This window comes from Orcinus orca, chromosome 2 (genome assembly GCF_937001465.1).
Source record: "Orcinus orca chromosome 2, mOrcOrc1.1, whole genome shotgun sequence".
Lineage (NCBI taxonomy): Eukaryota > Metazoa > Chordata > Mammalia > Artiodactyla > Delphinidae > Orcinus > Orcinus orca.
In genome coordinates this window covers 115255682-115268179 of record NC_064560.1, presented here as the reverse complement: position 1 = coordinate 115268179, position 12498 = coordinate 115255682, and the positions used below count along the sequence as shown (strand labels likewise).

At 37.6% G+C, this 12498-nt stretch overlaps 1 protein-coding gene across 6 annotated transcripts in view; it reads right to left on the bottom strand.

The window, feature by feature from the left end:
- Positions 1-12498, bottom strand: part of UBR1 (ubiquitin protein ligase E3 component n-recognin 1) — a 169562-nt gene that overhangs the window by 33421 nt on the left and 123643 nt on the right. For all 6 annotated transcript variants that reach the window (XM_033435659.2, XM_004273939.4, XM_033435660.2 and 3 more), the window contains 6 exons: positions 12085-12290; positions 10390-10483; positions 9474-9623; positions 6547-6644; positions 3105-3198; positions 1704-1852 (listed from right to left, as the gene is read on the bottom strand). In XM_033435659.2, coding sequence (XP_033291550.1) covers positions 1704-1852; positions 3105-3198; positions 6547-6644; positions 9474-9623; positions 10390-10483; positions 12085-12290 — 791 coding nt within the window. The remainder of the gene's footprint in view (positions 1-1703; positions 1853-3104; positions 3199-6546; positions 6645-9473; positions 9624-10389; positions 10484-12084; positions 12291-12498) is intronic.

Here is a 12498-nt window from a genome sequence, read left to right as displayed (position 1 = left end):
CCTAAATATAAATTTCCAATTCCTAATGCTTGTGTTCCCAAAATAGTAAAGTGTAAAAGTACCTTCATTGGAAATCTGAAGATATTTAGTAGATTATGACTCCAAAAGAATGCTTTACATTTCATATCATATTGTTCAGATTCTATTTAAACCTCATCTTTTCCTTTTCTCATTTTATTTAATCATAGTAAATATAAACCTGTGTATTTATTTTTTACCCACAATTTAAGTCTGACAGGTTTGGAAATAACTTCTAAAATCCGTTCACAGAGACTGATGCTGATGTCCAGGAACGCTCTGTGAAAGAAGTGGCTTTGGACTTCCCTGGTGGCGCAGTAGTTAAGAATCTGCCTGCCAGTGCAGGGGACATGGGTTTGAGCCCTGGTAGATCCTACATGCTGCAGAGCAACTAAGCCCGTGCGCCACAACTACTGAGCCTGCGCTCTAGAGCCCACGAGCCACAACTACTGAAGCCCGCACACCTAGAGCCCGTGCTCCACAAGAGAAGCCACTGCAATGAGAAGCCCGTGCACCGCAACGAAGAGTAGCACCCTCTCTCTGCAACTAGAGAAAGGCCTGTGTGCAGCAACGAAGACCCAACGCAGCCAAAAATAAAATATAAATAAATAAATTTATTAAAAAAAAAGAAGTGGCTTCATGTTAGTTACTTCAAATCATGAAATAGTGTCTTATTACAAAACTATATTTAAATGAAGAAAATGTGGTAGAACCATTAAAAACAACTACCAGAAAAACTGGAAAATGAGTCTGAAACTGGCTTGGATAAAGATGACATGAAAGAATTACAGTTCTTAACTCTTTTTCATGTAGTACTCTATCTTGTGACTGTCATGAGCAAATATACTAATTTAAAAATCTAAGCAATTCTTCACTGCTTCACTACCCCTGTCTTTAATGAGATATATAACACTGTGTAAGTTTAAGGTGTACAACAGGGGTCCCCAACCCCCAGGTTGCGGACCGATATCGGTCAGTGGCCTGGTAGGAACCGGGCTGCACAGCAGGAGGTGAGCAGTGAGTGAGCGAAGCTTCATCTGCTGCTCCCCATCACCTGCATTACCACCTGAACCACTCCCCCACGCCCAGGCCACCAGTCCGCAGAAGAACTGTCTTCCATGAAACTGGTCCCTGGTGCCAAAAAGGTTGGGGACCGCTGGTGCACAACATGTTGATTTGATAGCTAGAAGCTTTCAACATGGCAGAGAACTTGACAGTGGGCTTCCCTTCAGACTTGGTAGGTTTCTTGCTGCTAATCCGTCTCTCCTGACCCCCTCAGTCTTCCTTTCTCTTTCCTGGTAATTTTTTAGATGACTTTAGTTTACCTTTCTTTTTATCTCAAAGTGTAAAAGAAATAAAAATACTGGACATTTCTGGGTTGATTCTTCTTCCTTTGTTTTTCTCTGATCTTCCAGTGTTGTAACTCTGCCACCTTTCTAATATAGCTTGCTTCATGCTGTCCCTTTCAAGTATTTTTAGTTTATATGCTCATTTTTGTAGTTAAAAGAGATTAATACAAAATATTCTAAGGCTAAATGGCATCATGTCACCTAATCTACTGATATACTAAGAGTCCTTAAACAAGTCAAAGTATTCCAGGCCATCAGGGAAAAAAAGGAATTTTGGTCAATCAATGTTAATTCTGTTTCTATAAAGCTCCAAACTAGTTCTCTTATAGGCTTTACCAATTGCCTGGATAGTGAAAGCACATGTGCTCCAGGTCATCATGGGGATTCGAGGATCCGTTTCATCAGGAGGCACTTTCAATCCAATTCTATAAATTGTTGTGGCAAAGAGAAGGACCATTTCCTTGATGCTATTAGAATATTTTATCCTAAAAATAAAACAAGAAAAATTTATATTGATATAATGGTCTAGTAAAAGGGGCTACCTATTGAGAAGTCCAATTAAGTACCAAAGTAAGAATTTAACTCCTTTTGACAAAGTAAACTACCCTTTGTCAAATTAGAGATAAGAGCTGCTGAAGAAGATTTATTCCTTAAGAAAAAATGGGAAAAGCAGAACTGTAACTCCTACAGGTAGAAAAATGTCTCCGACAAAATGGTAATGACCCAGATAATTTCTTATAAAAGATGCAGTAAATGTTCACAGCAGAAAGGGTCCAGGTCCAAATTAAGGAACAGACTGGAGAGAGGATTAAAACTCAGAGGAGGGCTTCCCTGGTGACGCAGTGGTTGAGAGTCCGCCTGCCGATGCAGCGGACGCGGGTTCGTGTCCCGGTCCGGGAAGATCCCACATGCCGTGGAGAATCTGAGCTTGCGCGTCCGGAACCTGTGCTCCGCAGCGGGAGAGGCCGCAACGGTGAGAGGCCCGCGTACCGCAAAAAAAAAAAAAAAAACTCAGAGGAAACAGATCTGACATAAGTTTTAGTGTATGGATAAGGGACCAAGAAGTACTTCTGCGCTGATAGGGGTGTGTGTATGTCTGTGTGTGTATATAATAATATATGTACTAGCAATGATTATTTCTGGTTTCCTGAACTTCTATTTGTTGCAAGTAACAAATATTTTCAGTAGCAATGGGATACATAATGTAAACAAGGATCACAACTAGAAAAATGTACCTCAGATGATATTCATTAACAAGTAATATCTGATTTGGATATATATTTTTCAGAGTGCCTTCACATAAATATCTTTCCATTAACGTTATGAGGTAAGTTAGAAGACCACTGTCTCAATCTTACAAACAAGAAAATGAATTGTGGTAGGGTTGGAGTGACCTGAGACTTTTCAGAAGTCACAGAGCAAGTCAGATGTGATTTTAACTTAAGTCTCTTAAATTCTGTTCTTGTTGTAGGTTGGACTATATAAAAATAGTATTTTTGTTGGTCAAAAACAGTTAATTATAGGCATGGTTCACCCTAATACATATTAAATACATATTACTCTAATATCTCAAACCACTTAATTTCATTAGTACAAATAAAACTCTAGGGAGAAAGCAACAAGATAAAAATGGGATAAAGAAAACAATTTTACAAATAAAGCAAGAAGGAAGGAAAGAACTGTTCTTCACTCTTATTTTCACAACCACTTACAAACTTCTCTTGTTTAGATACTTACGAAGACTGAACTCCAAAACTCAGAATAGAATGGAACTCAAAAGTGGAATCACCCATTCCTTGATCAAACAAGACTGGAATTGTTGGCTTTTCTCCTTACAAATTAAAAGGAAAAAGAAAGAAAAATCACAGGAGTTTAGCCTGACACACACTTTTCTAGCTTTTGTAAATTATATATGATCATTTTAGAAAACTTAGAAAATGTTAATAAGCAATAAATAATCATTCACAATTTCTCCACCCAGATAACCAGATGGCATTAGGGTGATATTCTTCTGTTCTCCATATAAATGTTACACGTGTAGATTTTTTTTAAAAAGGACAACATCTCTAGTACTGTTCTGTATCTTGTTTTTTCACTAACAGATCATAAATGTCTTCCACATCAGTAACTGACCCTCTATATTTCTATTTTTAACAAATGCATAGTATTCTATTAGTAAGGCAGCATGTGTTAGTGAATAAGAACAAGGATCTGGAGCCAAGCTGCCTGGGTATGAATCCTAGCTCTGCCAGTGACTGTTACTAAGACCTTGGGTAAATACTAAACCTCTTTGTGGCTCCATTTCCTTATCAAATTAGAATTGTTATTCCCGTATGTGAAATGACTTGTTTTCTTCTGGTGGCTCTTCAGATTCTTTTCTTCATCTCTGGTTTTCAGCAGTTTGGGTATGATCTATCTAGGTATGCTTTTAAGTTTGAAGTTCACTGAGCTTCTTAAACCTATAAATTTAAGTCTTTCTCTAAGTTTGGAAAGTTTCCAGCTATTATTTCCTCACTATTTTTTCTGTACCATCCTTTTTCTTTTCAGGACTTCAATGACACAAATGTTGGGCTAAAGGGAAGAAAAAAATGTTCCATATGTCCCTAAGGATACTGCATCGTTTTTCTGCATCACTTTTCTGTCCATTCTTCATTGTGTAATTTCCCCTGATCTAATTTCAAATTCACTGACTCTTATCTCACCGTCTCCATTCTACTACTGAGCCCATTCAGTTAAAATTGTATTCTTTTTTTCTAAAAGATTTAATTAATTAATTTTTGGGCTGCGCTGCGTCTTCGTTGCTGTGCGCGGGCTTTCTCTAGTTGTTGCGAGCGGGGGTTACTCTTCATTCTGGTGCGAGGGCTTCTCATTAAGGTGGCTTCTCTTGTTGGGGAGCACCGGCTCTAGGCGCGCAGGCTTCAGTAGTTGCAGCACACGGGCTCAGTAGTTGTGGCGTGCTGGCTTCAGTAGCTGTGGCTCATGGGCTCTAGGCGCGCAGGCTTCAGTAGTTGTGGTGCACGGGCTTAGTTGCTCTGTAGCATGTGGGATCTTCCCAGACCAGGGCTCGAACCCATGTCCCCTGCATTGGCAGGCGGATTCTTAACCACTGCGCCACCAGGGAAGCCCCCATTCAGTTAATTTTTTAATTCATATAGTATTTTTTCAATTTTGTTATCTCCATTTGGTTCTTTTTTTATAGTTTCTATTTTTTCCTGATGAGAACTCCTATTTTTCCATTCACTTCACGAGTGTTCACCTTTATTTCATGTTTCATGACTATAAAGCTGCTTTATACTTTTTGTCTGAAAAGTTCAACACTAAAACATCTCAGGATTGGCAGTTGGTTGACTGTTTTTTTCCTTGAGAGTTGGTCAGATTCTCCTGGTTCTCTGTACCTTCAGTAATTCTGGATTGTGTCTTGGATACTTTGAATATTACATTGTGAATATATTGAACATTACTGGTCCGCATTAGCATTCTCTGGAAAAATGTACCTTTTTTGTTGTTGTTCTAGTAGGCAATCAACCCAACCCAAATCAGGTTCAACAAGTTCTGTCTCACTCCCTGTAAGTGGTGGTTCCAATGTTAGTTTTCAGAGCCTTTGCTATGCTGTTTGGGTCTGCCAGTATATGTACTACTCAGGGCTTAGTCTGGAACTTGAGTGGTGGTTTAATGCAGCTTCAGTCTCAAAGCTGTTGCTATGCTTCTTTGGGCCTGTTCCACACACGTGCAGCTTGGAGCTGAGCTCAGGACTTGTGCTTGTCTCAAAAGTAGGAGATTCCCTTCTACAGCTCTCTCCTCTCTGGGATTCCCCCTATACTCTCTAGCTCCAAGGGGCCCTTCTTCCCAGTTCCTCTGGTCAAAATGACCAATTTCTCTCAGTTTTAGTCCCCTGTGCTGACTGGGGCTAACCTTGCGGTGAAGCTGTGAGGCAAAGAAAAAAATAATGAGGATTCACCCAGAATTTTTTGGAATATAGTGGTCCCATTTCTCCCAGATCTTTTGACAAGTAAGACTGGTTTTCTCTTGGGATTTTAGATATTTATGTGGCCACCATGGCAGTGCAGTTCCATGACTGAAGCTGGCCTTGGGAAAGAGCCAAAAGAGAGGGAAAAAAACACAACAAGTGGCATGGACATATATACACTACCAAATGTAAAACTGATAGCTAGTGGGAAGCAGCTGCATAGCACAGGGAGATCAGCTCGGTGCTTTGTGACCACCTAGAGGGGTGGGATTGGGGGGGTGGGATAGGGAGGGTGGGAGGGACGGAGATGCAAGAGGGAAGAGATATGGGGATATATATGTATGTATAACTGATTCACTTTGTTATAAAGCAGAAGCACACCATTGTAAAGCAATTATACTCCAATAAAGACGCGGAAAAAAAAAAAGAATTCCCTTTACACTCTCCAGCTCTGAGGGGCTTCTTTTCCAGTCCTCTGGCCAGAAAGATGGCATCTCTCCTGGATTTTTTATTGTTCATGTCCACTGCATAGTTCTGTGACTCAGGCTACCCCAGGGTCAAAACTGGGAAATAAAGGAGGAACAAAAAAACCCCAGGAAACTCACTGCCTGTACTAAACATTCCTCAGATTTTTACTTCCACCCCAATCTGCCTGCCATTGTTTACTTCTCTGAGCCTTTAGGTAGTCTTATCTCTCAACTGTGAAGAATATATAAATGGGGTAATAATTTCCAAATGTTTGTTGTTATTAATATTAATTACAACATATTAACAGTATTAATAATAGTTAACACTTATATAGTATTTACTATGTACCATGCACTGTTCTACTTTATGTAGGATAACTCAATCCTTCAATCAATGAGATAGGTACTATTATCATTCCCACTTTGCAAATAAGAAAGCTGAGGCACAGAGAGGTTAAGTAACTTGTCCAAGATCACACAGATAGTAAGTGATAGATCTAAGACTTAAATCCAAGCATTGTGACTCCAGATTAATTACTGTCCATACTACCTCATAGTATGAAAAATTATTAAATTGAGTAAAGTGATTTAAGCCAAACTTAGCCTTGGTCTAAAAAAACCTATTTCCTAATATTTAAAGCAATATAATTTGCTCTAATATTTAGAGCAATAAGTACTTTCAAAAAAATAAAGACTCTGACACTTAAATCTCATACAGCTAAATATAAAATAATTTTAAGCAAACCTTTAGCATGTTTCATATTATAACCTGTTATTCTGGCCAGAACAGTCTGTATCCATCGTGCCAGGGTCAAAAGTTGAGCAAGAGCTTCTGTATTCTCACTGAAAAATGATATTTAAAAATTATTAAAGCCATTGGCACAAAGTCAAACTGAAAAGCTGAATTTGTAGGGTCTTTCCATGGATAAACGGCTGTATGAAAAAGTCAAGCTCCTCCAGATTAGCTTCCTAGGTCATAGAAACACTGGTGCCTAAAAATGTAGTTTTGGGAGGGAAGAAAAATTTTAAAGTACAAAGAACAAGATACCACCCATACACCCATAACCTGGAAGTAATAAATGTCAGTAAATGAAATCACCATTCTAGCTGCTCAAGTCAAAAACTAGGTATCACCACTGATATATCTGATTCCTTCACACACCACGTTCTAATCTATCAGCTAGTCTTGCAGGTTTCATCTTCTAAATGTATTCCAAGTTGATCACTTCTTTCTATCTCCATCATTACTACCCTAATCCAAGTTACACTATCCATCACCTGGACTACTTCAATAGACTGTTCTTCCTGCTTCCACAGCAGTGCTTCTTTATTATCTATACATTCATCACACAACCGCCAGCAAGATCTTTTAAAAATGTAAATCAGATTGTATCACTTCCCTATCCAAAACATTCCAATGGTTTTCCATCACACATAAAATACAGTTCTAACTTCAAATCTTAGCTCATAAGCCCTTTTAGGATCTGGTTCCTTGCTTGCTCCATTCCAAGCGTACTGCCTTCTTCCTGTGCCTTGAACCTGCTGCCTTCTTGCTTCACCTTCAACATGCTGATGTGCTCCTACTTCAGGGTCTTTGCTCTTGATATTGCCTGTTCTTAGAATTCTCTTCTCTCAGAGAGTAGCACTGCTTGTCCTTCACTTTATTCAGGTCTCTATCCAAACGTCACCGTCTCGGAGAGGAGCTCCCTGCCGACTCAATCTGTAGAGAACCTCATGCACTGGTCTGTCTCTAGCCCTTTATGCTGCCAATTTAGTTTTTCTCTGTATTTCTCACTACTCAATACTCTGTATTTTTATGTTTACCATTGGTCTCTCCTCTCTGTAATATAAATTCCGTAAGGGCAGGGGTTTGACCCAAACTGCTATTAATAACCAAGGGGGACCAGAAACAGTGCTATTAAAAAGGACTATAAAGTAGAGATTTGCTTACTGAAAGGACAGCTTTAAGTGAAGTTAAAATATACAATGAACTGTGCCAAAATTCACATCTCTGGGCACAAATTTGATCTAAGAATTTTTTCAGTTCTCAGAAATGAAAGTGTACTCTGATTTGTTATGACCAATTTTCTTTAAAAATGCTAGCTTATTATTAGTTTTGATAAAGTTTTTTATATGCTCTTAACTTTAGTATCTTAGGTTATACTCATGTTGATTTTCTAACAAAAGAGGCAAATATATTCCAACTATACAGGTAAGTTCAAATGCCTAATAAAAATGTTATGTATAATTATGTATTTCAGATCCTAAGTAACAAAATTGTTACTACAGACTAAAAGTGTCACAGGGTTTGAAGAGACCTAGTTGTAAGGATCAGTCTAACTTTAGAAAGGACTGCCCTGAAGCATCCTATTCTTAAAGATATCAAGGAGGACTTCCCTGATGGCATAGTGGTTAAGAATCCACCTGCCAATGCAGGGGACACGGTCTGAGCCCTGGTCTGGGAAGATCCCACATGCTGCAGAGCAACTGAGCCTGTGAGCCACAACTACTGAGCCCGCGCTCTAGAGCCCGTAAGCCACAACTACTGAGCCCACGCATTGCAACTACTGAAGCCTGCGTGCCTAGAGCCCGTGCCTGGCAACAAGAGAAGCTACCACAAAGAGAAGCCTGCACACCACAATGAAGAGTAAGTAGCCCCCGTTCACCACAACTAGAGAAAGCCCATGTGCAGCAACGAAGACCCAACACAGCCAAAAAATAAATAAAACTAAAATAAATAAATAAATAAAAGATAAATCTTTGTGATGTCACCTTCTTCCTAAAAGATGACATTCTATGTCCCAATACACTGAATAGAAAACAATTCAAAATTATGTTTTCTAATGACATGGAATAGGAGAGACAGAGCAACTACTTACTGACGCTGATTGCCAAACCTATCACCTTTGAACTCTTATGCTGTGAAAACAAGTTAAAAGTGTTTTATCAATAAAATCATTTTCTTTAGAAAAACTTAGGTCTATCACTACAAAGTCACTGAGTTAAAAAAAACTGAAATAATAATAATAATAAATAGTACTGTTATCATCATGTAGAATAGTGAGAATACAGAAATATACAATTACATGTTCTAGTTGTCATAAAAAAACTAATAAATCTGCTATTAAATTCTATTCACAGATGGTCAGAATATAAAAGTTTAAAAATTTATTCTAAACACTAAAAAACTATCCATAGATGAACCTATTGTGTTTATTTACCTTTATAGTTAACCTTTTGTCCATGTCTCTACAACTACAGCATTTGGATCTTCAGAAAAATAGAATAGAAATAATAATACAAAGACCTGCAGAGCAACCAAACTCCTAATAGCAACTCTAATGCTGGCAAAGGACTATAAGAAAGGAATGGATCTTCTTTGCAACTTTCTTCCTTCTGTGAGTGCTAAGATGGAGATCAAAGTTCTATTACTTTAATGGCTGTTGGAAGACAGATACAAAACATGTAGACTTGAGTAAATGAATGTTCCAGTTCCTTTAGAAACCAAAAATTGGGGCTTTTATCATATTTTTAAAGTGGAATACAAGTTATAAAATGAAAAAGTATTAATTAAATAGCAAAAAAGGAATTAGTAATCTAATTAAAACAGTCACAACAAAAGGATTAAAGACAACTTAAAAAAAATTAACCAAAACATAAATTAAAATATACCTGCTTATCCTTTGAGGTTGCAAAGGAATAATGGGGATCACAGTATTGCACAGAGACTTGCAAAGAGGGCAAAGATATTCTCCACTCTCTAAGTCAAAAAGGTCAACATGAATGCGTTGCTGAGAGCTCAGCTGTACAGCTTCAAAATACCTGCAAAATTCCAAGACATAGGTCCATTCAAAACTACACATGTATCTTTGCTCTAATTCAACTGAAAAAAATCTGGAATTTTTGCCTCAATAAACATCTTTAGAATCTACATGCAAAAATACACAAATTATAATTATAGAAGAAATAGGACGCCCATTCTTTTGGGGACAAACTGGAGGACACATCAGGGCAGAAACAAATTTAAAATAGTTTTACTGAATTATAACTTGTCTCCTGCCTCAACAGCATGGAGATACAATACAGATACTACCTCCCTCAGTTTCCAATGACCAACTGAAGTAGTAAGGGCTATTACAGGAAAATTATGTATTTTAATCTGATGCCAAAAAGGTAAACCCTACACAAAATATTTCGCAGGAATTATATTTCTGAACTTTTATCTCTTCCAGATATACAACTAGAACTTCATGTCCCCTATTCTATCTCAAAGGTACTTTTCCTTCTATGTTTTGAGGGGAATGAGATTTTTATAAAGATTATTACTTCTTTTATACAAATACTTATCAAAAGAGACTAATTAGTTTGTGCAAAGCAAGTACAGTGAAAATTTTAAGTTGATAACTTTACACACCAATTTCTAAGGGTGATACTATAATGAGTATCATGCAAACAAAATCTAATTAAAACTGCTTCAATTATTCAAATAAGAAAAAAAGAAGACACGAGAAAACATGCCTTTTTGTGGCCTTTAGAGAACTTCAATATTCCTAGCTTCTTTCAAGAACATGTCAGAAGGACAACTTACTTCTGCCAGCACACTGCATGCATTACATGACCACAGCTTCCTGTGTAAGTTCCATATGCCAAGTCTGAATCCATGAAAAGTGGGTCCACGGTTTCTGATACAGAAAGACAAAAATATGAGGTATGTATTCATCTGCCCCACAATCATAAAAAGAAACCAAACAAAAAAAGAGGTTATCAGGTCTAAAATTCTAATCATAAACTTTCTTAGGAATGTCCAATAAAAGTGTCACAATATCATGGCAGTAGTATATATATTCTTAAGAGTAAGTAAAAAGAGGAAAATATAAAGCTAGACTTCCAGGTGTGATTAGTATGGATTAATGACAACTTCTATTCTTTTTTTTTTTTTGCGGTACGCAGGCCTCTCACTGTTGTGGCCTCTCACGTTGCGGAGCACAGGCTCCGGATGCGCAGGCTCAGCGGCCATGGCTCACAGGCCCAGCCGCTCCGCGGCATGTGGGATCTTCCCGGACCGGGGCACGAACCCGTGTCCCCTGCATCGGCAGGTGGACTCTCAACCACTGCGCCACCAGGGAAGCCCACAACTTCTATTCTTGATGTATTAACATTAGGCTTTAAGTTGCATTATCTTGGTTGTTGAAGCAATTTTCTATGATTCAAGCACAGTTTACTTTTGTATTTTAAAAGTGATTTGACTGGGTAACTTTAAGGGATATTTAGAGGCAATATAATCTACTGGCTAAGAGCACAGACCATGGGGTTCAAAACCTGATTTCACCATTTATAATTTGTGGCTTCTGACAAGTTAATTAATTTCTCTGTGCCTCAGTTTCTTCATCTGTAAATGGAGCCAATACTGGTACCTAAATCACAGGGCTGTTATGAAGATTAAGTGAGTAAATACACATAAAGCACTTAACCAGTGCCTGGCACATGGTGAGTATTCATTAGATGTTAACCTTTTTTATCATTATTATTATTCCAAGGGTATTTAAAAAATAAAGCAGCTAACTCCTGATGTGATATAAGAATTACAACATATTATGTAATAAGTACTCCAGCCAAGAAAATGTTTAACAAGAACCTAACCACATGGCAACAACCAGACAAATCCACAATGTAAGACACTGTACAGGAAAACTGGCCTGCATTCTTCAAAAAACTTATCATGAAAAAAAAAAAAAGGCAAGTGACTATTCTAGATTAAAACAGACATAAAATAAGCAACATAGGAAACATGTCTGAATCCTAAATGGAAAAAAAAGTCTAGCTAAAAAAAGACATTTTGAGGGCAGTTGGGGAAATTCAAATATGGATTTTATATTAGATGATATTACTGAATTAGTAATTTTCTTAAATGTTATACTGGTATGCTAGATATATAATAGATTATCTTTAGTTTTAGAAAATGCATGTGGAAATATTTAGGGAATATTTAGGGAAATGTCATGAATTCCTACTTGCAAATGGTTCAGCAAAAAGAAATGGAGATAGATAGAAAGAGACAGAATGAGCAACGTGGCCATGTGTTAACCAAAATTTTAAAAAACAGACAAAGGAGCCAAAATGGCATGTAAAAATCTAGCATCCATTTTATAAATGGGTAAAATGTGATCTGACCAAATAAGGCTAAATACAATCTCACTCCCAAACTTCTTTCAGATAGTATTTTTTCTAATTACACAAGTATGAAAAGAAATGCTCAAAAAGACATTTATTAAACAATACATACCCCCTGAGAGTTCTATGGGTTTTCCCCTGTGCTGGGTTAAGGCGGTGGATTTCTGGACACAGGCCGATAATACCATGGCATTATTTTCTAGTTTCACCTCTTGTTCTTCTTGGCAGAGGATGCATGTCAGCACCTCCTTTTCAGTAACAGACGGACCCCGTTTAGGACCCAAAGCAATTTTACAGTAGTCACTGACTGCTGGGGTGCTAGCAAGAGAAACGACCAGAAATGAGGACACATGTTTTGGTCACTTGTCTTTATATTTTGGTAGATTTTAAGTAACTTTAGGGCAAGAACTTTAAGAATAAAAAAAATAAAATAAAAATTATATTTAGCAATATTAGCTTAAAATCTTCCCCCTTGATTTTTCTGACTTTTATCAGTTAATTTGCTTACTAGAAAATACATTCTGTG